General features: G+C 51.3%; 1 protein-coding gene and 1 long non-coding RNA gene across 3 annotated transcripts in view; one reads left to right on the top strand and one right to left on the bottom strand.

The window, feature by feature from the left end:
* LOC129534772 (uncharacterized) overlaps positions 1 to 26,704 on the top strand; it is a 73,778-nt gene that overhangs the window by 38,044 nt on the left and 9,030 nt on the right. Inside the window, exon 5 of one of the 2 annotated variants that reach the window (XR_008681475.2) lies at positions 18,048 to 19,112. The exons of the other annotated variant lie outside the window; for it this stretch is intronic. This is a non-coding gene — a long non-coding RNA (uncharacterized lncRNA). Of the gene's footprint in view, positions 1 to 18,047; positions 19,113 to 26,704 lie in introns of those variants that run through there. 2 annotated transcript variants of the gene reach the window in all.
* Positions 1 to 26,704, bottom strand: part of MYH16 (myosin heavy chain 16) — a 72,382-nt gene that overhangs the window by 23,379 nt on the left and 22,299 nt on the right. The window contains exons 13-28 of the mRNA XM_055393164.2: positions 26,221 to 26,400; positions 24,395 to 24,521; positions 23,555 to 23,613; positions 22,672 to 22,759; positions 22,174 to 22,291; positions 20,886 to 21,006; positions 16,772 to 16,908; positions 14,422 to 14,503; positions 10,061 to 10,234; positions 8,026 to 8,253; positions 6,785 to 6,889; positions 4,104 to 4,190; positions 3,738 to 3,883; positions 2,821 to 2,911; positions 2,318 to 2,374; positions 1,232 to 1,318 (exon numbers count right to left, since the gene is read on the bottom strand). Coding sequence (XP_055249139.2) covers positions 1,232 to 1,318; positions 2,318 to 2,374; positions 2,821 to 2,911; positions 3,738 to 3,883; positions 4,104 to 4,190; positions 6,785 to 6,889; positions 8,026 to 8,253; positions 10,061 to 10,234; positions 14,422 to 14,503; positions 16,772 to 16,908; positions 20,886 to 21,006; positions 22,174 to 22,291; positions 22,672 to 22,759; positions 23,555 to 23,613; positions 24,395 to 24,521; positions 26,221 to 26,400 — 1,887 coding nt within the window. The remainder of the gene's footprint in view (positions 1 to 1,231; positions 1,319 to 2,317; positions 2,375 to 2,820; positions 2,912 to 3,737; positions 3,884 to 4,103; positions 4,191 to 6,784; positions 6,890 to 8,025; positions 8,254 to 10,060; positions 10,235 to 14,421; positions 14,504 to 16,771; positions 16,909 to 20,885; positions 21,007 to 22,173; positions 22,292 to 22,671; positions 22,760 to 23,554; positions 23,614 to 24,394; positions 24,522 to 26,220; positions 26,401 to 26,704) is intronic.

Genomic DNA, 26,704 nt, shown 5'->3' on the forward strand with positions numbered 1-26,704 from the left:
GGGTGGGGGTTGCCCACATGATTTGTTTAGAGAGTGTTGTGTGTTAAATTGTGCCCTCCAAAAAGATATACTCAAGTCCTAACCCTGGGTACCTGTGAATGGGACCTGATTTGGAAATAGTGTCTTTGCAGATGGAGCCAGTTAAGATGTCATACTGGTTTAGGGTGGGCCCTAAGCTAAAGACTGATGCCTTTTTTTTTTTTTTTTTTTTTTTTTTTGAGAAGAAGTTTCACTCTTGTTGCCCAGGCTGCAGTGCAATGGCACATCTCGGCTCACTGCAACCTCCGCCTCCTGGGTTCAAGTGATTCTCCTGCCTCAGCCTCCCAAGTAGCTGGGATTACAGGTGCCCACCACCATGCCCAGCTAATTTTTTGTGTTTTTAGTAGAGATGGGGTTTCACCATGTTTACCAGGCTGGTCTCGAACTCCTAACCTCAGGTGATCCACCCACCTCAGCCTCCCAAAGTGCTGGGAGTACAGGCGTGAGCCACCGTGCCTGGCCGGACTCTCACATTTCTACTCACTATACTCCTGCCCTTATGACTCCAGGTCCAGGTACCGACAACTAGGGCCAGCCCCACAGTCCACTGAGATTGTCCAAACTGGCCAGTCAGGAGCCTGTTCACCCTGCCTCACCTGTTCCTTCCGATGGGAGCCAGCGTAAAGGCCTTTGCCTACATTCTTCCCCCCAGCTGTCTGCCTCCTAACCAGCCCCAGTGCCTCTCTGGCCCTGCGTGGCCTGCTGTGCCCTTTCCTCTTGGGAACTGTGAGTAGCAAACTCTTTCTATTTGTCTTTGAGAGACAGGGTCTTGCTCTGTCACCCAGGCTGAAGTGCAGTGGTGCCATCATGGCTCACCACAGCCTCAACCTCCCTGGGCTCAAGTGATCCTTCTTCTTTAGCCTCTTGAGTAGCTTGAACTACAGGAATATGCCACCATGCCCAGCTAATTTTTTTTTTTTTTGAGAGATGGGCTTTTGCTGTGTTGCCCAGGCTGGTCAGAAATCCCTGGGATCAAGTGATCCTTCTGCTTTTGCCTCCCCAGGTGTTGGGATTACAGGCGTGAGCCACTGTTCCAGGCCTCATTTTTAAATTATTAATTGGTTTCTCCTCAAGTCCATCTCAGGAACCTAGCAAGAACGAACTGGTCTTGATCCCACTGCTCACAGTCCAGCAATTTTTCCCCCTAAATGCAAGCAGAGCTGGGGGTTTCTGGGCCCCCTGGGATGGGTACCTGAGCAGATGTGGCTCCACCCGCTTCCTCCAACCTGTCACTGAGGTCTTCAAGATCCCGGGACAGGTCACTGCGTTGTTTCTCCACCTGGGATGAAAATTTTTATTTTAAGATAGAGCCTTCCTCAGTGGCCCAGGCTGGAGTGCAGCAGCACCATCTCGACTCACTGCAACCTTCGCCTGCCTGGCTCAAACAATCCTCTAACCTTAGCCTCCCAAGTATCTGCAACTACAGGCACATGCCATCACACCCAGCAAATTTTTAAATTTTTTGTAGAGATGGGTTTCACCATGTTGCCCAAGCTGGTCTCCCGGTCTCAAGTGATCCTCCTGCCTTGGTCTCCCAAGGTATTTGGATTACAAGCATGAGCCACTCTTCCCGGCCATGGGATGAGATTTAATGATACCGATGATAATCACCCAGAGCTCCTTTTTCTCCAGTAAAGAGCATGATGACTGCTTCACCTTTGAGAAGCCAGGATTCTATGCCTGGGGGGCCTTGTGCCCTGCCTGTCATCCCACAGGCTTAGTAAAGGACACAGTCTTGCCCATACTGGTCAGGCATTAGTGCCCATCCTACCTACCACCTGTCCAATTTGGCTGAATTTGGGGTTAGGTACACTGTGATTTGTCTCCCACCAGCTTTCTGGGCTCACGTCCTGTAGGATCCCCATGCTCAAGCCTCCCTCCATGCTCTGCTCTTGCTAACACATGCTTTCTCTGTTTACACCTTCATCCCAATGAAGGTAGGTGCTATTTTATTCCCTTTGCCCAGACCTTTCTCCTTGCGTCTGCCTGTTGAATTCTATCTTTGAGGTCAAGTGTTTCTTCCCCATCTGTCTCAGGTAGAACCAGCCTCTTCTCCTCTGGACTCAAGCCACACAGAGCATCTGCCTTTCACGTCACGATTAATGTGGACGTGCAGTTCAGTCCCTGGCACACAGTAGGTGCTCCAGAAGCAACTAGACTTTTTAGCTGGACACCTGCCTTCTCTACTGGTTTCCTTAGCGGAGGTTTCTATTCATGGTTGGATGTGTGACTGCTGTTAGGTCTTTTGACTCAAGAAGGGGAAACGTGTTTCATTTACCTTGGCTCTCATGGCCCTCTCAGCTTCTAGTTCTTCTTCCAGCTCTTCAATTCGGGCCTAGCAGACAGAGGAGGGAGGGGATTCATCTCTGCCAGGCAAAGTTAGTAAGTCAGCCCCTTAGCCTTTTAGGACGGAAAATAGGGATGTGAGAATATGACAGCCACTGTCAAAAGCAGAGAGAGGCAGATCCCAGAGAGCAAGTGCAAAGGTGCCGGGGCAGGCAGGAGGGGGCCTGGCATGTGTGACACCCAGCCAGGAGCCAGCATGGCTGGATAGAGTGGAGGGAAACACTCAGTGATGAGGTCAGGCGGGGAGCAGTTGGAGGGCCTCATAACCATCGTACGGATTTCACCCCTAGTGAGGGGAACATGGGTCCATCTCCAAGGACTCTGTGGCAGTCTTGCTCCTCAGGAAACCTCAGCCACCAAGTAGCTGACATGAACAAAACGTTCAGAGAAGTGTATTTCCGACAGAGAGCTCATGCTTCTCAGTCCTGGACATACCTGGTGCTCCTTCAGTTTCCGCTGCAGCGTGGAATTCAGAGACTGCTCATCCTCATATTTCGAGTTGACAGAGTTTATTTCCAAATCCCTCCTGCAAGGGAAGGGTTGGTCTCCTGAGGAAAGGCTCTGAGGGTAGACCAGCAAGCTGGCGAGGGAATGTCGCCTGGGCTGCCAGAGGAGGCCTTGAACCTGCCGAAACCCACGTACCTCCCAGCCCCTTCTGGCCTTCTGTAGTGACAGCCCAGAAGGTCTCACCCTACAGAGCAGTTAGACCCCTGAATGAGCTCCTCAGGTGTTTCATCATCCATTCATTCATTCACACATTTACTAATGTGACACTTTTTTTTGAGACAGGGTGTTGCTCTGTCGCCCAGAATGCAGTGCAGTGGCATGATCATGGCTCACTGCAGCCTTGACCTCCTGGGCTTAAGTGATCCTCGCACCTCAGCCTCTCTAGTAGCTGGGGCCACAGGCTGGCTCCATCATGCCCAGTTAATTTTTGTATTTTTTGTAGACGGGGTCTTGCTATGTTGCCCAGGCTGGTCTTGAGCTCCTGGCCTCAAGCCATCCTCCTGCCTTCGCCTCCCAAAGTGCTGGGATTACAGGTGTGAGCCACTGTACCCAACGTGGTCATAGACTTTTATGATGCCTCCCTGCCCTGCTGAGTCCTCAGTGTTTCCTGGGGTGGTGGCGCTCGTCTCCTCCCCAGTGCCCACCAGGTATTGTGTGACACTGGGCATTCCCTGCAGACAGGGCAGCCCCTGCCTCTCTGCATATCCTCCATGCCTGCCAGGTGCTTGGGACATGCAGGAATGTTTGTGAGGCTCTCCATACAGTGCCTGGCTCCTGGCACCCTCCAGGCAGCTCCAGCTATTGCTACCATTGTGATGGACAAAACAAACGACGACAAGACATACTTTTTCACCACCTCCTCGAGATCCAGCTTGGAACGCTCCATATCATTGAGGTTGTCGATGGTCATCTTCAGGTCACTCTCAGCTTTCCGACGAGCCTTTTCCACCTCTGCCCGGATTTTCTTTTCCTGCTCCCAGTTATCCTCCAGCTACAGAGACAAGAACAGCAAGAGAAGGTAGACGAGAAGAGTCTGAGGTCAGAAGGCAAGAAGGAACCAGACTGGGTCCGATCCTTTAGCTACGGCATCAGAAGGGCCCTCACGCCCCGGGGGATGTGTTGGTCCAGTTCTCAAACTAATCTTCGGACCCCGTGCCCCCAGAGGGATCTGGCCTTGGAGTTGTAGAGGTGGCCACAGCAATGGGTATTACCTCATGGATCTGCGTGCTCAGCTTGCTGTTATTTTTGGTCAGGTGGTTCACCTTGTCCTCCTCAGCCTGTAGGTCGTCCAGGGTTTTCTGGAAGGACAGATACACACGTGAGTGCCACGAGGCCCAGTGGGAGCAGCTGAACAGTCCTGATCCTCAGTTGTCACTTCTGAGCTATGCAGCTCCCAGGCTTTGGGGAGTTCAGTTGACTTCAGTGAGTAGGTACTGACCACCTGCTCCTGGGCGCTGGGTAAGGCCAGAGCAGATGGACCAGAGCCACCCATCAGGGAGGTCAATTGCTTGAGCCAGGGAGGTTGAGGCTGCAGTGAGCTATGATCGTACCACTGCACTGGAGCCTGGGTGACAGAGTCAGACCCTGTCTCTACAAAAATTAGCCAGGTGTGGTGGCACACGTCTGTAGTGCCAGCTACTCAGGAGACTGAGGCAGGACGATCATGAGCCCAGGAGGTTGGGGCTGCAGTGAGCTATGATGGCACCACTGCATTTCAGCCTGAGCAACAGTGAGACCCTATCTCTGGTTCCCCAGGGGGCATATGGGAAATACGTGGGGTGCTTCTGGTTGTCACAGTGATTGGAGGTTCCTCTGAGATTTAGTGGATGACTCCAGCAATGCCGGACATCCCATTTTGCTCTGGACAATCTGGTACCATGAAGAACTCTGTAGTCCACATTCCTGATGTCCCACCCGGGCACTTATGTGAGTAAAACAACCATTTCTACTCTTCTAAACCTAGGGCCCAGCACCCTTTTACATGTAACTCAATGTTCTTCTTCATTGAATATGCACTACTTTTTTTTTTTTTTTTTTGAGATAGGATCTTCCTCTGTCACTCAGACTGGAGTACAGTGGTACGATCACAGCTAACTGCAGCCTCCACCTCTTGGGCTCAAGCAACCCTCTCGCCTCAGCCTCCCAGCTAATTTTTTTTCTAGTTTTTAGAAAACTGCACTCCAGCTCGGGTGAGAGTGCGAGGCTCCGTCTCAAAAACAAACAAAAATTAGTGGGGTGCAGTGGTACATGCCTATAATCCCAGTTACTCAGGAGGCTGAGGTGGGAGGATCACCTGAGCCTGGGAAGTCAAGGCTGCAGTGAGCCATGATCGTACCACTGCACTCCAGCCTTGGTGACAGAGCTAGACCCTGTCTCAAAAAAATAAAAATAAAAAATAAATAAAATGTTATGACCAGAGGCATGCAAGAGTCTAACCCTATATTTTCCCTAGGAGCAGTGGTTCATATTTGCTAATTCAATATTGAATTATTATTGGTTAATTCAGTGTTTATGGCAACTTTACAGAACATAACCACTGTGAGGCCGGGTGTGGTGGCTCACGCCTGTAATCCCAGCACTTTGGGAGGCTCAGGTGGGAGGATCACTTGAGGTCAGGAGTTCGAGGCCTGCCTGGCCAACATGGTGAAACCCTGTCTCTACTAAAAATACAAAAAAATTAGCTGGGTGTGGTGGCAGGCACCTGTAATCCCAGCTACTTGGGAGGCTGAGGCAGGAGAATCACTTGAACCCGGGAGGCGGAGGTTGCAGTGAGCTGAGATCACGCCACTGCACTCCAGTCTGGGCGACAGAGCGAGACTCCATCTCAAAACAACAAAAATATAACCAGTGTGAATAACACACATCCACTGTGTTTGTTATGAAAGGAGGCTCTGGGTCTGATATGCTTGAAAATCACAGGGCAAGGGCGGTAGTTCCCGAGGCAGCAGGGAGAGGCACTCAGGGGACATGTGGATTCACGGTATCAGCAAACACAGGGACGAGGGGTCCACTGTCTGGCTCTTTGCCCCTGTTTCTCTGGAGGTCAGCACTGGTGGCCGGTCAGAGCTGGCTCTGCATTCTGGAACCTTAGCCGTGACAGTGGGCCTGGGAAAGTCAGTGGGTCTCCCCATGGCCTCAAGAGCTCATGGCCTGTTGTTGCCACAGTGTCTTAGGCTTTGCTGGGGCTTTTGAGCTCACGGGACAGTTCCATACACCCCACTCCACCCCTACCACTCCAGTGAGCATACTTTCTCCAGTGTGCATGGGCCCAACCTAACTCGTAATTGTTTTGTTGTTTGTTTGTTTTGAGACAGGGTCTCGCTGTCACCCAGGCTGGAGTGCAATGGCGCAATCTTGGCTCACTGCAACCTGCAACTCCTGGGCTCAAGTTATCCTCCTGCCTCAGCCTCCTGAATAGCTGGGACTACAGGCGCGTGCCACCAGACCTGGCTAATTTTTGTATTTTTTTTTTTTTTATGTAGAGATGGGAGTTTTGCCATGTTGCCCGGGCTGGTCTCAAACTCCTAAACTGAAGGGATCCTCCTGCCTCAGCCTCCCAAAGTGCTGGGTTTAAAGATGTGAGCTGCCATGCCTAGATGATTCATAATTGTTCATAGCTCCCCCGCTTGCTCTCAAAACTGTCCTAGTTTGGAAGACAAATTATATTGTCACCCCACTTATAACAAACTTGGAAGGAAGGCAGCAAGGGGGGGCCACACCCATGTCACTCTTGAGGAAACTGAGATGTACGGAGATTCCTTAACTTCCCTAAGGCCCCAAGCTGAGGGGGCGGCAGGGCCAGGATTTGAACTCGGGGCTCCAGTCTCCAATGGAAAGCACATTGTGCCAAGCTCTAGCTGCTGGGCTGAGGGAAGATGCAAGGGAAACCTACCTGGTGCAGCTCCTCTAGGGCCCTCTTCTCCTTCTGGAGCTTGGTGATGGAGTCTTCACGGAGTGAGAGGTCCCCCGTCAGGGTACGGACCTTGTGATCCAGGGCCTAGAAACCAGGGCAGGTAGAGAGGTAGATCCTTAAAGCTGGAGGGAGTCCTCAGCTTGGGTGCACCCTTGAGTCTCCTGGGAGCTTAAGAAATGCCAGCACCCAGGGCATGTCCTAGACCAACCAAGTCAGAACCCTGGGGGTGAAGGGGAGCAGCAAGAACCTTGGCTTCTCAAAGTGTGGTCCCCGGATGTCGGCAGTGGCATCCCCTAGGAGCATGCTAGGAATACAGACCCTTGGGCTCCACCAGACCCGCCAGAGTCTGCACCTGACTGTATCCCCAGTGGTTTGTGTGTGCAGCAGAGCAGGAGAAGCGCAAGTTTAGGCAGAGCCCCTGCTTACCCTGCTTGAGAACCCAACCCACCTGCAATAGCAGGAAGGGGACCTTGGGACCAGGGGCCGGCCAGATGGCATCAGGAGCCAGGGCTTCCCCCAGGGAGCTGTTCAGAGGGGCAGCAACTGCTTGTTTGGGCAGAAATTCAACAGCTGAAGGTGGACACTTCACCATGATGGGAACAGCTCAGTCCCCTTAGCTGCCCTGTCCAGCAGAACTTTCTGCGGTGACGGACATGTTCTCTGCCTTTGCTGTCCCATGCAGTGACACTTAACGCACATGGCTGCTGAGCACCTACAATGTGGCTTGTGCAACTGAGGAATTGCATTTTAAGTTGTAAATTAATGGATGTTACAATAGCCCCATGTGGGCTGGGTATGGTGGCCCATGCCTGTAATCCCAGCACTTTGGGAGGCCAAGACAGGCAGATCACCTGAGGTGAGGCGTTCAAGACCAGTCTGGCCAACATGGCGAAACCCCGTCTCTACTAAAAATACAAAAATTAGCCGCGTGTGGTGGCGCCACACGTGTAGTCCCAGCTACCCGGGAGGCTGAGGTATGAGAATCACTTGAACCCGGGAGGGGGAGGTTGCAGTGAGCTGAGGTCGCACTACTGCACTCCAGCCTGCGTGACACAGCAAGAGCGAGACTCTGTCGCAAAACAAACAAACAAAAAAACCCCCAAAAAACTGCCCCATGTGGTCAGTGGTCAGGGCACTGGGTGTAGCCACCATAGGGGCTTTAGGTATGGCCCCTGAAGGTGGCCTGAGAAAAGCGTGGCAGGGCCCCGGCCTCTCCTCACCTGCTTCTCCTTCTCTGTCTTGGCCAGCGTGGTTTCCAGGCCCTCTAGGTCCCGCTTCAGGTCGCTCAGCTCCCCTTCCAGCTTGCGCTTGGCGGCACTCAGTGAGGCCGCCGTGCCCTCTTCCTCCTCCAGTCGCTCCCGCATGTCTGAGATCTGGCTCTCTAGATCCATCTTGGTCTTCATCATCTGTGTCAGGCGCTCCTCTGCATCCATCAGGTTCTCTTGCTCCTGTTGGGAGAAAGAGCCCCGGTCGAGGACAGGGTCCAGGCAAAGACCACACCAAGACGCTGGACAAGCCTTGAGCTGAACAAATGTGTCCTGGGGGTTGGACAAGGGGCTGGGCTATCTCGAGCTCCTTTTTTTTTTTTTTTTTGAGTCAGGGTTTTGCTTTGTTGCCCAGGCTGGAGTGCAGTGGTGTGATCACAGCTCACTGCAGTCTAGACCTCCTGGGCTCAAGAAGTCTTCCCACCTCATCCTCCCAAGTAGCTGAGGCTACAGGTACACACTTCAATGCCCAGCTAAGTTTTTTATTTTTATTTTTGAGACAGAGTCTCACTCTGTCACCCAGGCTGGGGTGCAGTGGCACAATCATGGCTCACTGCAGCCTCGACCTTCTAGGCTTAAGCAATCCTCCCACTTCAGCCTCCTGAGTAGCTGGGACTACAGATGTGCCACCACACCCGGCTAATTTTTAAACTTTTTTGTAGAGATGGGGTTTCACTATGTGGCCCAGGCTGGTCTTGAACTCCTGGGCTCAAGCATTCCTCCTGCCTTGGCCTCCCAGAATGTTGGGTTTATGGGCACGAGCCATTGCACCTGGCCCAGGAGGATTCTTCCATCACTTTGGTCTTGCCCAGCCTCAGCCTTCACAAACAAAATGGGGATATCAGTTCAAGCAACTTCTCAGGGGTATGAAGAGGATACAGAAAAATGATGTTGGAGGCCTTTGGGGACAGTGGAAGGAAAATGCAAGCACCACACATGCTCACGGCTACAGAGATGGCCGTGGCAGAGCAGGGAGGACTGGAGATGGAATTGGGCCCCTTCCAGGGCTGGGTTTTCTACTAATGGGCCTGGGACTTTGATCAAATCTCTAAATGTCTGCCAAACTGAGTTTTCTACCCTGTACGATGCACGTGAAAATCGAGTGTCTTACAGGGCGGCTGTGAGAGTCAAATCAGGGAAGGAATAGGAAAAGCTTTGCAAACCAGAAGGGACCCCAGCAGTGAATTCACTGCAGGACATTTAGTCAGGCGCCCTACAGAAATGACATCGTTTATTCTTTCTTGCTGTGTTTCCCTGGACAGGTGAGGAAAACAAGGCTTGGAGTGGGTAAGTTGCCAAGTTTGTATGGCAGAGCCCAGCCCTGACTCCAGGGGATGCTGTTCTCACCCCATCTCATGGCCACCATCCCTGGACTTTCCCTGCAGGCGGGTCCTGTAGCTGTGTGTGCCCAGCCTGCTGCTGTGTGCAAATAAGAATTTGATGGAGGCTGGGCACAGGGGCTTACACCTGTAATCCCAGCACTTTGGGAGGCCAAAATAGGAGGATCACTTGAGGCTGGGAGTTTGAGACAAGCCTGGGCAACATAGTGAGACCCTGTCTCTACAAAAAGTACAAAAAATTAGCCAGGCATGGTGGTGTAGTCCCAGCTACTCGGGAGGCTGAGGTGGGAGGATCACCTGTGTCCAGGAGATGGAGGCTGCTGTGAGCTGTGATCGAGCCACTTCACTCCAGCCTGGGCAACACAGCAAGACCATGTCGCTGTCTGTCTGTCTGTCTGTCTGTCTGTCTGTCTGTCTGTCTGTCTGTCTGTCTGTCTCTCTCTCTCTCTCTCTCTCTCTCTCTCACACACACACACACACACACGAATTGGATGGAGACTTTTTGGAAGTTGAGTCGAGGGTGACCTTGTATGCTGGAGAATTTCCCGTGGTCTGGAGGGACATGGGTTTTCGGAAGAGCTCGCCCTTCCTCCCTCCCAGGGTCCAGGCTGTACGGGTTTCCCACCCTTCTCCCTGGGGACCCCACGTACAGCCTGCAGCTGGATGGTGAGGTCATTCTTCTCCTGGCTGAGCGTGGCTGTCTTCTCCTCCAGTTCCTTGACCTTGTTTACCAACTCCTGGGTTTGGGCCATGGCTTTCCTGAGCTCCTCCTCCTTGGCCTTCATCTCCTCCTCTTGCCGAGCCACATTCAGGAGTGGCTTGACCTGGGCAATGAGCAACACCAAAGAGTGTTAGGAGAATGGGGTTTGCCGGGGGGTAGACGGAGGGCTGTGGAGTCTCTGCCTCAGGCGTGACCTCACAGCACCACTGTGGCAGGAAGCAGCTCTTGCTGTAGCTCTGCGGGTGGGGTCCCTCTCCACAGATGCCACCAGGCTGAGCTCCTTGTGTAAAGCATCCCTGGCCTCAACAGAGAAGGCCCATCCTCACCTAGGACAATTCTTAGGATGCTCTTTAATCCTGAGGGACATGGAGTCAGGTGTCCTCGGCATCTGGGTGCCCCAAGGCTTACATCTGTTCTGCATGTTGTGTAGACACCAGGAGCCCCAGTGAAATGCACAGCCTTGGGGTCCCCTCCCTCCTTCCTTCCCTACTGAGTCCTCCCACCTCTGGCTCTCTGTTTCTGTCTCTGTCTGTCTCATTTTGCTGTCTCTCTCACTCGCCCACTGTTTCTCTCTCTCTCTCTGTGTCTCTCTCATGCCATTCCTATCTCTGCCTCTCTTCTCAGTCTCTGTTGCTCTGCTCTCTCTTTTTCTCTCTCCGTGTTTCTGTCTCTGTCTTTCTCTCTGTCTCTTTCTCTGTCTCATCTCTGTCTCTCTTATCTCTGTCTCTCTCTCTCTGCCTGTCTCTCTGTTGTGCTGTCTCTCTCTCTCTCTCTCTCATTTTCTGTGTCTTTCTCTTTGTTTTTCTCTATGTGTGTGTGTCTCTCTCCATCTCTTACTCTCCCCCTCTCTCTCTCACTCCTTTCATCTTCTGTCTAACATGAAGTCCCACCTCTCGACTTGGCCTTGCAGGCCTTCCACAATGTAGCCCCTGCCCTCCTCCTGCACTGTGTCAGCTGATACTTCCCACAATGGCCAGTGCCCCTGCACCTGTGTCTATAGGGCTGGGCCTTCTTTGCCATTCAGCCGGGAGCATTTGCTCCTGCTCTGCACCCGCAGCACCCATCGGGACCTCTCCGTGCACTTGGCCCTTCTCACCTGCACTGGAGTGCCAGGCTCCGTCCGGTCCTACCACCTGTATTCTGCCCTGCATCTGCAAGCCCCTCAAAGACCTCCCTCCCCTCCCTTCGGGGTTCCTAAAGCACCTAGCAGAGCTGGTGGGGCAGGTCCCCTGCGAACCACAGAAACATTATACCATACATACAATAGATACATAGTCAATAGATACATTTCCCAGGAGGGAAAATGCCCTAGACATGGATTTGGGAGGAGGGACAGCCTGCGCCTCTTTTGAAAGATAAGAGATAAACCTCGTTCATTGCCAGCCTGGCTGTTGAGAATCTGAGATGTCACAGTGGCAAAGCTGGCATGAAAAGGTTGCAGTAACCACCATACTTTGCCGCTGTGTAGCACTTTTTATTCAATGGAAACCTACTACAAGTGTTTTTTCATTGACCCAGCCTATCTGGCTTTGTTAAATAATATTACAGCTTAGTTAGAATACTAAGAGCAGAGGATTTAAAACAACAACAACAAAAACTAAAAAGGCCGGGCACGGTAGCTCACGCCTATAATCCCGGCACTTTGGGAGGCCGAGGTGGGCAGATCACCTGAGGTCAGGAGTTCGAGACCAGCCTGGCCACCATGGTGAAATCCCGTCTCTACTAAAAATACAAAAAATTAGGCGTGGTGGCAGGCGCCAGCTACTCGGGAGGTTGAGGCAGGAGAATCGCTTGAATCCGGGAGGCGGAGGTTGCAGTGAGCCAGATCATGCCCCTGCACTCCAGCCTGAGCAACAGAGCAAGATTTCGTCTCAACAACAACAAGAAAAACTAATTAGAACAGGACTTTGTTCTGTCAGGTCTAATTAGTAACAAGCAGGGGAGTTTACAGCTGTTGCTACCATGTCTTGCTCAGAAGGAACCTTAAAGGCCATTGGCCTGGGTCTTCCCAGAGTCTAATTGTATACCAAGGGATCTGGTGAGATGCATTGAAGCATAGACACCCTTTGATTAGAGTTGTGACATAGTTACTTTAATAGGTAATTTAAAAAATGAAAACTCCTCAAATCCACAATTTTGTGGGTAACATTTGCTTAGGATGAAATTAAAGCAGGTAAGACTACAAAGTTTCCTTTTAAAGTAAAATTTGTGGCTGGGCACAGTGGCTCACACCTGTAATTCCAGGAGGCTGGGGAGGCTCACTTGAGGTCAGGAGTTTGAGACTGGCTGGGGTAATGTAGCAAGACGCTGTCTCTACAAAAAATTTAAAAATGAGCTGGGCGGGCGCTGTGTACCTGTAATCTCAGCCATTTGGGAGGCTGAGGTGGGAGGATTGCTTGAGGCCAGGAGTTTGAGACCAGCCTGGGCAACATAGCAAGACCCTGTCTCTTCAAAAACAAAAATTAAAAATTAGCTGGGCATGGTGGCACACACCTATAGTCTGAGCTATTTGGGAGGCTGAGGTGGAAGGATTGCTTGAGCCCGGAGTTAGAGGCTGCAGTGAGCTATGATTGCATCACTGCACTCTAGCCTGGGCAACACAGTGAGACCCTGTGTCAAAAAAAAATTTTTTTTTTTTCCAAAAAGCGAGGCCAGGTGCAATGACTCACATCTATAATCCCAGCAGCACTTTGGGAGGCCAAGGCGGGTGGATCACCTGAGGTCAGGAGTTTGAAACCAGCCTGGCCAGCATGGTAAAACCCTGTCTCTACTAAAAATACAAAAATTAGCCAGGTAGGGTGGCAGATGCATGTAATCCCAGATACTCAGGAGGCTGAGGCAGGAGAATAACTTGAACCTGGGAGGCGGAGGTTGCAGTGAGCTGAGATTGTGCCCCTGCACTCCAGCCTGGGTGACAGAGTGAGACTCCGTCTCAAAAAAAAAAAAAAAAAAAAAAAAAAAAAAAAAGTGAATTAATGTAAAGAAAGGTGAGTCATGGAACAGGCGGGGAAAACCAGGCGGCACCGGCAACACCTGCCCTTTGAGACATGCTCACCTAGATTCCTCTCCAATCCCAGGTCCTCCAGGGCCGGCCTGTGTGTGGATACATTTGGGGAAGCAGAACTTACTATTCCTCCCTTTCCATCTGTAGTGGGTGCTGATTGTTAGCTAGTTCTTTCCCATGGGGGAGTGTAAAGAAACTTCCTTGTGAGCTATGGAGGACTCAGGGCCACCCGAGATGACTCAGAGCCTGTCCTCACCCTCTGCGGGTCCTCCTTTCTCCTGAACATAGCTGCCTGGTGCCTGACTCCCTCTTCTGGTGCCCAGAGACATGTCCCTCTTAATGGTGGCCCCAGCACAGGCATGATTGGACCCACGTGCAGTGCCATGGCTGGTGGCCTCCTGCCTTGGTTGAGGGTGGCCTGGCTGCTTGGGACCTCTGTGGGTCCCACCAGCTGGCTGACTCACATACCATACTCATTGCTGTTTCGGAAGAACAGGAAATGAGAGGTCGGACCTTATCATTTCCTGAGGTTCCCCCAGCTCTAAGCCAAGAACTCACTGGAGTTGAAGATGCCTCAACATGCCCAGGGGCAAGGAGTCAATAATCAAGCTCACTTTTTTTGGTGGGGGTGGTATGGCGCTCTCCATCTTAAGTGGATTTTATTTTGAGGGATGAGATGGAAGGCAGAAAGACACTTGCTCTCCTTTCCTCTCCTTTCCTCTCTCCCTTCCTTTCCTCTCTCCCTTCCTTTCCTCTCTCCCTTCCTTTCCTCTCTCTCTTCCTTTCCTCTCTCCCTTCCTTTCCTCTCTCCCTTCCTTTCCTCTCTCCCTTCCTTTCCTCTCTCCCTTCCTTTCCTCTCTCCCTTCCTTTCCTCTCTCCCTTCCTTTCCTCTCTGTCTTCCTTTCCTCTCTCCCTTCCTTTCCTCTCTCCCTTCCTTTCCTCTCTTTCTTCCTTTCCTCTCTCTCTTCCTTTCTTTTCTTTTGAAATGGGGTCTCACTGTGTTGCCCAGGCTGGTCTCAAACTCCTAGCCTCAAGCAATCCTCCTGCCTCAACCTCCCAAAGGGCTGGGATTACAGGTGTGAGCCACTGTGCCCGCCCCATGATTTTTCTTAGGGAGGAATTAGTCCCTGTCTGGACAGAGGCTAGATTTTTGTCTCTAAGGTGCCCTCATTTTCAAACTGTTCTTGCAGCCTCTCACTCCCGAGGGGCACCTCTGTCCAGGATCGAGCCCTCCCCCAGCCCATAGGTAGCAGCAGTCCCCCCTGGCCTGGCCCCTTGGCCCTCACCTTGTTGTACAGCTTCCACCAGCCCCAGAAACGGAGCTGCAGGAACTTGCGCACGTTCCGCTGAATGACTTTCAGGCCCATTCTGCGAAAAGAATCCAGGGTTGAGTGGGTTACAATGAAGGTGTTAGGACCTGGCTTCCCTGGGGAAGGGGTGGGGCCTGGGAATAGAAGCCAGCAGATCTACTTTGTTCAGACACCAAAGTGCCTTCTCAAGACCCAGCATTGCCCATGTGGTCTGCGGCAGGGAGACTCACGTTGGGGTCAGAGCTTAGCAGCACGATAAGGGAGCTGAGGTGAAACCTGATGGAACCAGGTCCCTCCCAGATGGCACAAGGCTGAGACATACCAGTCATTGACTCCTGCATTTTCCCTCCTCCACCAGAAATCACCCATTAGTCTCCAAATCCCATGGGTCTGCAAAGTTGCTGGAATCCGCCCATTTCTTGTTCCCTGCAGCTTCACTCAACTGCCATTTATTGAGGACCTCCTGTGCACTAAGGCCCTGGGCTGAATCAGGCCAAGATCCCTCACATCAGCCCCTAACTGGTATCCCTGCCTTTAGTCCGGGGCTGCAGGTGGCCTGGTGATGGGAACAGGAATTCATTACTAATTCTATGACCACAAAGAAATAGAGTGAATCACAGGTCATCTGGGATGGACCTACCTTTTTTTTTTTTTTTTTTTTTTTGAGACAGGGTCTCACTCTGTTGCCCAGGCTAGAGTGCAATGGTGCAATTATGGCTCACTGGAACTTTGTACTCCCTGGCTCAAGCAATCCTCCTGCCTCAGCCTCCAAAGTAGCTGGGACTACAGGCATGCACCACCACCTGCGAATTTTTTGTTTTTGTTTTTTTTGTAGAGATGGGGTCTCCCTGTCTCCTGTTGCCCAGGCTGGTCTCAAACTCCTGAGCTCAAGTGATCTCCCACCTTGGCTTCTCAAAGTGCTGGGATTACAGGTATGAGCTACCACACCTGGCCAGACCCAGCCCTTTAAAAATTACCAGGTTAGGGAGATGGCTGAAAAACATGGTTCCAAGGGCAGGGATGTGGAGTGAGAATTGCTGAGTTCTAATCCTGGCTCTGCATGAACCTGCCCCAGTTCCTTAACCTCTCAGACCTCAGTTTCTACATCTGTAAAGTGGGGGTGCTGGCCCTACCATGCCCCTCTCATAGCATCATTATGTGAATCAAGTAAGAGGAAGGCTGTGAAATGACTTGAAACTGTAAAGAGAGGGTTTATATTAGTTGTTTCCTGTTAGGGGTTAAGCTGTGTCCTCCGAAAGGATACGTTGAAGTCCTAACCCCCAATACCTAGGAAGGGAACCTTGTTTGGGAATAGCGTCTCAGCAAATGTAACTACTTAAGATGAGGTGGTCATACTGGAGTAAGGTGGACCCTAATTCAATGACTGGTGTCCATATAAAAAGAGGGAAGATGGGCTGGGCGCAGTGGCTCACGCCTGTAATCTTAACACTTTGAGAAGTTGAGGCAGGTGGATTGCTTGAGCCCAGGAGTTTGAAATGAGCCTAGGCAACATAGGGAGACCTTGTCTCTACCAAAAAAAAAAAAAATTAGCCAGGTGTGGTATGGTGCATCTGTAGTCCTAGCTACTCAGGAGGCTGAGGTGGGAGTATCACTCAAGCCCAAGAGGTTGAGGCTGCAGTGAGCTATGATCGCACCACTGTACTCCAGCCTGGGCTACAGAGCAAGACCCCATCCCCCACTCAAAAATAAAATTTAAGGTGATGGATATCCCAGTTATCCTGATTTTATTATATGAATGTATCAAGTTATCACATAAAACCTAAAATATGCATAGCTATTAGGTATCAGTAAAAAAATTTTTAAAAATTCCTGTTGTTTGAAGCCACCCAGTGTGTGAACTTGGTTGTGGCAGCTCTGAGAGACAGGGTTCTTTTTATTTTTTTGAGACGGAGTTTTGCTTCTGTCGCCCAGGCTGCAGTGCAACAACACGATCTCAGCTCACTGCAACCTCCGCCTCCCGGGTTCAAGCGATTCTCCTGCCTCAACCTCCCCAGTAGCTGGGATTAGGATTATAGGTACCCACCACCATGCCCAGCTAATTTTTGTATTTTGTGTAGAGACGGGGTTTCACCATGTTGGCCAGGCTGGTCTTGAACTCCTGACCTCAGGCAATCCGCCCGCCTCAGCCTCCCAAAGTGCTGGGATTACAGGCATGAGCCACCGCACCTGGCCAGCCACACAGGGTTCTTTGTGCCAGCAAGACATTGTCATCCACCCCTGGCCCACCACGCAGCATGGCCAGTGGAGCTGGCCCTGAGTGCATGTGGCTCCTCTGGGCCTTCCTGTCGGTGTTTGTGAGTGCTACCTTCGTTCCAGCATCTTCTTGAACTCCACCCTCATGAGGAAGCCCCGAAGCCGACACTGCAGCATTGTCATGATCTTGGCCAGACGCTCATCCCTCATGTCCTCAAGCCTGGCCAGGATGCCCGCACGGAAGAACACCTGGGGAAAGACTGCACGCCTTTGAAAAAGCCCGGCTGTCACCGATGGCAGCCACTTGGGGGAGTTTTAAATCAAAGAAGGGTTTTTGTTTGTTTGTTTTGCTGGAGTGCAGTGGCGCGATTACGGATCACTGCAGCCTCAACCTCCCGAGCTTAAGCAATCCTCCCATCTCAGTCTCCCAAGTAGCTGAGACTACAGGCACATGCCACCATGCCTGGCTAAATTTATTATTATTATTGTAGAAATAGGGTCTCACAATGTTATCCAGGCTGAGCCTCCCAAAGTGCTTGGGATTACAGGCACGTGCCACCATGTCCAGCTAATTAAAAAAATTTTTTTCGGCTGGGCGCAGTGGCTCATGCCTGTAATCCCAGCACTTTGGGAGGCCGAGGTGGGTGGATCACGAGGTCAGGAGATCGAGACCATCCTGGCTAACGTGGTGAAACCCCATATCTACTAAAAATACAAAAAGCCGGGCGTGGTGGCGGGCGCCTGTAGTCCTAGCTACTCAGGAGGCTGAGGCAGGAGAATGGCGTGAACCCGGGAGGCGGAGCTTGTAGTGAGCCGAGATCACGCCACTGCACTCCAGCCTGGGCAACAGAGCAAGACAGTCTCAAAAAAAAAAAAAAAAAAAAAAAAATTTTTTTTCTGAGATGAGGTCTGGTTATGTTGCCCAGGCTGGCCTTGAACTACTGGATTCAAGTGATCTTCCTATCTCAGCCTCCCAAAATGCAGGAATTATAGGCATGAGCCACCATGCCCTGCCTGTTGATGTTTTAAAAATTCCCCCAGGCCAGGCACGATGGCTCACACCTGTAATCCCAGCGCCTTGGGAGGCTGAGACGGGCAGATCATGAGATCAGGAGTTCAAGACCAGCCTGGCCAACGTGGTGAAACCCCGTCTTTATTAAAAATACAAAAAATTAGCCAGGCATGCTGGCAGGTGCCTGTAATCCCAGTTACTCAGGAGGCTGAGGCAGGAGAATCGCTTAAACCCGGGAGGCGGAGGTTGCAGTGAGCCAAGACAGTGCCACTGCACTCCAGCCTGGGTAACAGAGTGAGACTCCGTCTCAAAAAAAAAAAAAAAAGTGTCCCCAGGTGAGTCTAATGTATAGCTAAGGTTAAGAACTTTGTTCTAGAGAAATTCCTGCACAGGACCATGAGCAAGGATGTTCACAGCAGCACTGCAGTACAGTGTGGCAGTGACAATGTCACGTACCAATGAGGATGAAGCTTAGAAACATGGCAAAGCGATAAAAGCACGTCATGGAGGAATGTCACGGAAGGGTGTGTCAAGTATGATACTTCCACGAAGCTCAAAACCAAGCACGACCTGCAGGCATATGTGCTAAAGCTATTTTTGAAAGGTAAGGAAATAAGCCAGGTGGTGTGGCTTATGCCTGTAATCCCAACACTTTGGGAGGCCGAGGTGGGAGGATCACTTGAGCCCAGGAGTTGGAGAACAGCCTTGGCAACATATTGAGACCCCATCTCTATAAAAAATACAAAAATTAGCCAGGTGTGGAGGTGTGCACCTGTAGTCCCAGCTACTCGAGAGGCTGAGGTGGGAGAATCGCTTGAGCCCAACAGTTTGAAGCCACAGTGAGCTGTGATCGTGTCACTGCACTCCAGCCTGGGCGACAGAGCAAGACCATGTCTCTTAAGAAAAAAAAAAAAAGAGAATGGTTCATGTCAGAATTCAAGACAGGGTTACTCCTGGGGGTGGGGAGGGGATGGGAGAGGAAAGACATGAAAGGTTGACATTCTGGGCTTTTCAGTGGGTTCACAGAGTGCTGGCTTTATTATTATGTTTCATAATGTAACACCTTTTTACAGGCTTCAAATAGGACATAATAGAAACTTTTAGAAGGATAGAAGGTGCCAGGAGACCTGCATTCTGGCCTCAGCCTTCCTTGGATGTGCTGTGTGTCTGACTGTGGTTAAGTCACTGTCCCTTTGGGGGACCTAGGCTTCCCCTCCTGTCCGGACAGAATGTTGCCTGCAGGGCCCCTGGGACCTCTGAGCTGCGGGAACCCAAAATGCCACACGGGGCCAGGGAGTACAGCACCTAACTGAGCCACTGTGGGCAAAAGATGAGGAAGAATGCTCCCTGCCCCTCAAAAGGCCCCCCGAGGAGCTAGACATCGCAAGGTAGAGAAATCAGGCTTGATGTCATAAAACATTTCCTGATATTTCAAAATTAATTGGCGTTGAGGTTTGGTCTTTGAAACAAGCATGTGGCTGGGGGTGGGGCCCACCTGAGCCAACTCCAAACATAGGAACACCATTTGCAGTCAAAACCATCCTGTTCTTTGTTCTGCTCCTGCTGCCAGTCTACCTAGTCCTCAGGGAGCAAAACTGTCCCCAGCAGCCCTGGGCCTTCCCCTGGAACTGACGTGCCTAATGCAACCCTTGTACAGCAGCAAGATGCAGTCTGTTTGGCCAGGTGGTAAACGGACAAGATTCTGAGCTGTGCCAGATTCTGAGATACCAGCTCCGGCTTTCCCGGCCACACGACCGCCACTGGTGGGCCTTATGCCGACTAGCTCTGTCCCGCTTCGTTCTGTGAAGTTGGGCATGCCACCTCCACCCCCTCTCCAGGCTTTCTTAAGTTTCCCATCTGTCAAGGGTGGGTAGGGAAAGGAGGGGCCCGCTGGTTTCTAAGATTCTTTCCAGTTCAAGTATTCAACGATCCTGTCTCCAAACCTCAAGTGTCCCCCGCAAGTCAATCTAGCTATTTACAGCACATCTTAATTGTGAAGGATGCCAAAACAAACAGTTCCGGCAGGTTCTAGGGCAGTGTTACAATTCCGCACACACAGAGTGTTATAAAGCAAGCTCCAGGGAGTGAGGGACTCATTCTGTTCTCTTCACTGTGTGTCCCTAGAGCCTGGAACCATGCCTGGCACACAGTAGGCGCACCGTAAGTGTTTGCTGAGTGACCAGATGCATTAGAGGCACAGGCATGCTGGAAGCTTCCATGCCAAGCCTGCGTCATGCGTGAGAACTTGGAGAGAGAAATGATCTGCTCCAGGCGGCACAGAGGCAGGCTTTGAGCTGACTCTCCTGACTGCAAAGCCTGTGAACCTCCTGTGTCACGGGGCGATCATGTTGGGGTGCAATTTGTTGTGGGAGGCAGGGCGGCTATAGAAGGACACCTGGCACCACTGGCCTGGCTAGCCTTTACAACCCCACCAGGATGCTGCAGGGCCAGGAAATGGGATAGACCCAGGGCAACTCAGGCCCCATGAGTCAGGAGCAGGAGGTTGCTCTGTCTGAGTCAGTCCCATCTCAGCCGCTGGCTCAGAGCTGGGCTTACAGTGCTTCATTGTCCAGGCTCTGCCCAAGCAAACTTCCCCACGGGCCAGATCCATGACCTTGATTCTCATTGGCCCTTTTTATTCTTGGACACTCAGGGCTCAGGCCAGGTGTGGTGGCTTATGCCTGTAATCCCAGCACTTTGGGAGGCCGAGGCAGGTGGATTGCTTGAGCCCAGGAGTTTGAGACTAGCCTGGGCAACAGAGTGAGACCCCATCTCTACAAATAATTTAAAAAATTAGCTGGGTGTGATGGTGTATGCCTTAAGTCCCAGCTACTTGGGAGGCTGAGGCAGGAGGATCACTTGAGCCTGGGAGTTCCAGGTTGTAGTGAGCTGTGATTGCACCACTGCACTCCAGGAAGACCCTGTCTCAAACAAAACAAAATAAAACGTAGGGTTGTAAGAAATATTCTACCATTGATTGAGTTCCCCTCTGAGCTGAGCTGAGTTCTATGCATGTTGCCTCTAATCTCCCCAAATTCTATGAGACTGGCATGACCAATCCTGATTTTTCAGGAAACTGAGGCTCTCAGCAGCTGGCTGACTTGCCCGAAGTAGGCCATTGGTCAGTGGTCAGGTGGAATCCACACCCCAAAGCCCACCTTCTTGGAAAAAGGCTGAGGGGGTGTGTAGGGGGAGACCGCCCACCAGACCCTACCTTGGTGTGTCCAATTTTGTATTCATTCACATCTAGGTCAATGGCTGCAAGCAGCAGCTCTGAGGCCTTTTTGTTGTCCACGAACCCCTGGGGAATCACGTTGGGGTTCAGCACTTGGTACCTGGCAGGAGAGAGATGATTGACACTCATCACCGTGCCCAAGCTGACAGCACATAAAACATGTTCATGCGGTTATCCGCTGGTCTTTGAGATGGACTTTGGACAGAGATCAGACTTGTTTGACAGATGCCCCTGGGAGGCAGAGAGATGAGATCAATAGGAGGCTTTGGAATAAGGGCTACAGCTTGGGAGTGGACATTGGTGTGGGTTGGGGGTACAGGGAGGAGCTGTTTCTAGAAATGAAGACACCAAAATCCCTTCCTGATAGAGCTTGGAGTTGAGAAAAGGGCATTGACCCAGACATCAGCAAACAGGTTTTTTATCATGACCTGGGAACAGCCCCCCTTTGTGATCTTGGACACACAAGTCCCCAGCTGGGGAGTTCAGAGGGGCTTGGATAAGGTGACCTCTAGTGACCTTTCCTGATCCATCAATCTGTGGCCCTGTGTTCTAGGAAGTTGGAGGAGGTAGAAGATCATCTCTAAGGTGGGGGTATTAGTTACCCCAGTGTTCGTCCAGAAGCAGACCCTGAGATAAGAATTCAAGTGCAAGTAGTTTATCTGGGAGGTGGCAGAGTGGGGAATGGGAAGAAAGCCAATAAAAGGCACGTTATGGAGGCAGTTAGCGCAACAGGCAACTGGAGCTTAATGCTGCTGGGATCACTGGGAGCCACAGTAGGAGTATTTACATCATGGAAATGGGCAGACACTAGCAATCGGGTTTTTTTTTGGACCAGAAGAGCTCTTGTTTAACATTTACCAACACACTGCTGTCTGAGCGCATGTCTGGAAAATGTCTCAGATTTAGCCACCAGAAGGGTGAGGGAGCTGAGGTATTTATACACCAGCTCTCCTCAGTCACTGACTGAGGGCTCCTTCCAGGGAGGCATTAATTCCCAGGACTTTCAGCTTGCCAAGGAGGGGCAAAGCAGCATCCAGCAGCTGAGAAATGCAGGGGCTGGCAGTTGAAATTTGGGCCAGCGTCTATGGCCATACCACCCTGAACATGCCCAATCTCTTCTGAAATTTGGGCCAGTGTGTACTAAGGTAGTGACTGATGGTGAGGTGGTATTGGCAGAGCACCATCATATCTGCTGCAGTGGGATGTGACTTATCAGCTGGTCAACTCCTGGGCATCTGAGCCTTGCACCCAGGGAGACATCACTCACCTCTGTTTGAACTCCGGGTACTGCAGCCTGTTTGGGAAGCCCTTCCTGCAGATACGGATGCCTTCCAGGACACCATTGCAAGCTAGCTGGTGCATGATCAGGTGGGCGTCTATCACACCTGCCAAGGGGGAGGGTGCAAGATGGAGAGTCCCTCCTCTGGAGTGGGACAGGCCAGTCCTGGCCACTCAAGGAGGCTGAGCTGAGCATCTGTGCCATCATCCCCAGTCTTCTCCTGTCACTGTCCCAGAGGCCCCAGGTCCCCCACCATTTGGCCAATGCCCAAAAGCTCCCAAGTTTGATTTCTGCCTGGCTGGGTACCATTCTGCTTTATAAAGCAGCTAGAATATGATTCTTGGATGACCCATTGTTGAGGTTTCTCTCGGAGCCTTGTTTTGCCCCCATCAGCCTTGGTGATGAAAGGTGGACTTAATTTGGAATGAACACTAACTTCACAGAACCTCAGGACTTCCAGCAGGGAGCCGTGACCCCACAACATACCCGATTGCTTAAACTCATTGGGGATAATACAGCGGACAAAATGGGGTGCGGTGCTATGGAGGGTGGTCATCAGCTTGTTCAGCTGCTCCTGGGGTTGGAGGACAAAGAACAAGTGAGTGAAACTTTGCATTGATGTTGCAGGACACCCGCATGCAGGAGAGGTATTTGTTTAGAGTTTATTCACTTAAAACTGAATTAAAACTCAGCCACATGTGGTTAGCAGCTACCATATTGGGCAGTGCAGAAGAGAACGTTTCATCATTGCAGAAAGTGCCATTGGGCAGCACTGCTCTCAAGGTCCAATGACTTGCTCAAGGGGCTGTGGTTTGCAAGAAGTGGGGCCCCTCCAGATTCAGAGCTGGTTCGTTGTAGAATCTCAGTACTAGGAGGAACCATAGGGTCTGTGTGGGCAAAGCCCTGTCCACTGTTAACTTCCCTAATGGATGCTCCCTCCTCCTCTGCTTGGATATCTCCAATGAGGTGACCCACTCTGCCTTGGGACAGCCTGATTCTTGAAAAGTGTTGACATCTTCCTTTGTGCAACATCTCCTTGTAGACTGCACTTTGGAAGGTAATGCCCAAACTTCATGGAAGTTGTGGCCAGCCCAAGACCTGCCAGCCAACTCTAGGACACAAGCTCTTGGGCATTGCTATCTTGCGTGATCATGCTGCACAAATCCCTTTACTCTCCAGGTTTAAATCCAAAAATGGGTCTCTTCTGCCCAATGATCCTGTGATTCTGTGGCCTCTTCAGAAGGAAACAAACCCCTCCAGGTAAAGAGGCGATCATAGACAGAAAAATGAAATCATCCTGCCCCTGGCCGTGAAGCAGCAGCCAGACTACCCAACATTGAAAGGGAGGGTTGGGGGCACCCCTGCTCACCCTGTAGAAATTGGAGACTGTCATGAAGGAGGAGCCTCTCTTCTGCTTCTTGCTTCCGGCTGAGGAAGGGACAAGCACGTTTCACATCAGTACCCAGTATGGAGAAAGGCAGCCCCATTCAGCACTCTACAGCAAAACACACACATTCTTTGGATTTAAAAAGGCTTATCTTAGGGCTGGATAAGGGGGACCCTCACGTGAGGAAAATGAGATCTACCAGGGAGTGATCAAATGGGCTGGCTACAGCGTAATTGTCAAAAGAGTTGCTGTGCTCCTTGGGAGGGTGCAGTCTTTTGTGATTTCTGATGCAAGGTGACAAACTGCTCCCATTTTCTGAGGAGGAAGAAGCACCCATAGACCATGGGAGAAGGTGCACTTTGGTGGTGAGACCAGGGAGACTGGTGTTTCTGGCCCCACTAATTGACAACCCTATGGGGCAGCATCCACCAGAGCATTCCTCTATGAGCCACATGAGCTCTATTGGAAGAGAGGCAGGACTGAGTTTGGCATTTGCTTCTGACAAGAGAGAGGGAAACAGAAAAGAAACACAGAACATCTGGGTGTCAACTTTTCCAAAGCAGTATCCATCCACCTAGAGGCAAGATGTGCCCAGCAATCAGTTCAGTCATTGGAAGCTCCCATGTTGCCTCTGCTTGCCTCTTTTGCAGTATCATCCATGGCCTATCTCAAGCCACTTTTCATTCATTCATTCATCCATCGGTTCACTCACTCACTCATTCCACAAGAGTTGAATCAAAGAGTTTTGGTTCCTTCTTTCCATTTTGGCCACTAAAGGGCATCAGCACAGGGATACTGGACACAACAAGGGGTCAACCCTACCTGGAGCCTCCTCTTCTTTGAAGAGAAGGGCCAGGATTGCCACACTCGATTTCTGGAACAAGCCCACCACTGTTTCATTCAGGGGGTCTTTGTTCTTCTCCAGCCAGCCTGTGATGTTATATCCCACCTGGAGAGGGCAAACGCCAGTGGGTAACTTTGAGGTTCAGCCTCTCCCTTTCAGGTGCCACAGCTAGAGCCCCTCCTACAGCTCTCTCCTGTTCTCAGCTCCCAGGACCAACTTTCACCCCCACATCCTGGGGCTCCAGTTCTTGTCCTCATGACTCTCCTGGTGTCCTGGGATGCCCCTGAAGTCCCATCTGAGTTGGAGGCTCCATCATCTGCCTTCTTGGGCATTTGCAGTTTGCCCATCTAGGATACGCCAACTCTGAGCTTTGCACATAAACCCAGACTCCCCTGCTACTCTCTCCTGGGCTGTGTGACCTTCTCTTGCACAGCTTAGTCTGCTGGCCACACTGACCCTCCCTGACCCTTGGGTCATCTTCTGCCCAGTGGTTTGCTGTCTGTGACTGACCGTGGCTGTAGAATCCCGAGCTACGTGAAGAAATCTCTTTGCTGGGAAGCATGCAGCCCCTCTTGAAACACTGTAGGGTCTCTCCTTGCTAGGGGAGCATGCACACTGTCTTACATCACTGTAGGGTCATTGGCTGATGGAAAGGGGGCTCCATCCATCCAGCACTGGGGGCTCCATATATCCAGGTATTTGGACATCCACTAATTTCTGCTTCCCATCTTGCCACATGGTCCCCATGGCAAGGGTAAGGAGGAAGGAGTCTTTCAGGTCCCTCCACTGAGCACAGAGAAGTGAGGTAAGTAGAGGAGATGCCAGAACTTCTGGGTTTGCCATCTCCTGTGCAGCACAAAGACATTTGTCATCTCTGCCTTATTTTAGGGCCTTCTTGGAAATGCACAGGTGCCACTTGACTTTGAATATTCCATTGCTATAAATAAGGAACTCTTCTCAGTTCAGTGTGGGAAGAGGGGATGGAGAGCTGCAATTTGGTCCCAAGCCTGCTGTTTGCTCCAAGTATCGGCCACATCCATTTTACAAGCAATTGGCATTATGGTTACGGTTGATGGTATCCTAAAGCCTTGGCCCTGATGCCCAATGCCATCATGACTTTCCTGACAGCTCTGTCTTAAGGCTGTTGTTTCATGGCAGTCAAACCCACAGAGGCTCAGCAACCTCCATTGGTAACAGGAGCATTGGCACTTACAGCGATAATAAAATCCCAAGGAAACAAAATGCATTCTTATAAGCTGGCAGGATGAACGTCACCTCCCCTATTAATTATGCAAATGCAACCTGAGTCCTGGCTGCACTTAATTTCCCCACTTCCCAAGGACTAAGTTTGTCATGAGTGAAAAAGCCACTTATATATGTCACCTTGTTGGTTTGGTGGCTATGAGCTGTCAGAGAGCCAGGTTATCAGTTGGGAGTAATTAATGGGCTCGTGGAATTTTTGTTGTTTGTTCTTTTTTGTTCTTTTTGCAAATGTTGTCATTTCTGGCCAAGACTGAAGTTCAGCTGTCAAACCAAGGGCCCAGACAGGTCTGATGGGCCTGGGCAGGGTGTGGCCTGGACAGGTATGATGGCTGTTCCCTAATGGGTATCTCCCTTGGAGAAGTGATGAGGAAGTGTGAGCGGAGCTCACTTCAGTTGGCTGATTACCCTGTTATACCATGGTTGTGCACTAGTGGAAGCGGGATGTCTCTGGAGGGGTGTGTCAGCATGTACCTACAACAGCGGCAGTGATGGCAGCCAGCTGGGACCTGAAACACAGAGGGACCCTGAGGCCAGTACTCACGGTGCCTGCGTAGTGAACGAGCTCGAAGTGGACCTCGGGCCCCTTGCTCTTGCCCCCCTTGGGCTTCAGGAAGTTGCTGGACTTGCCCAGGTGGTTGTCGTACAGGGCTGCCTTGAACGTGGCATCGGTGGCTTTGGGGAAGACGCACTGTTCCTCCAAGATGGAGAAGATGCCCATGGGCTGGGAAGGAAGAGAACAGGGTGATGTTAGAGGAGGTGGCAGGACCCAAAAGAGGACAAACTGGTACTGAGCCCAGGGCCAGTGTAGAGATGCACCAGACACCCACGTGGGCATCCAGGAAGCAGGACTCTGTGCAGTGACATCTGGGAACAGTGCCTGGTGCTCCATGACCTTGTCATCAAACACCATGGCCATTAAGACTTGAAAGAGGCTGAAATCATCGAGTCCAACAGAAGGGAAGACTGAGATCTGAAGGGGCCAGATAGCTCCCCACATGCTAATACCACCTAAACAGTGGCCCCTG

This window comes from Gorilla gorilla, chromosome 6 (genome assembly GCF_029281585.2).
Source record: "Gorilla gorilla gorilla isolate KB3781 chromosome 6, NHGRI_mGorGor1-v2.1_pri, whole genome shotgun sequence".
Lineage (NCBI taxonomy): Eukaryota > Metazoa > Chordata > Mammalia > Primates > Hominidae > Gorilla > Gorilla gorilla.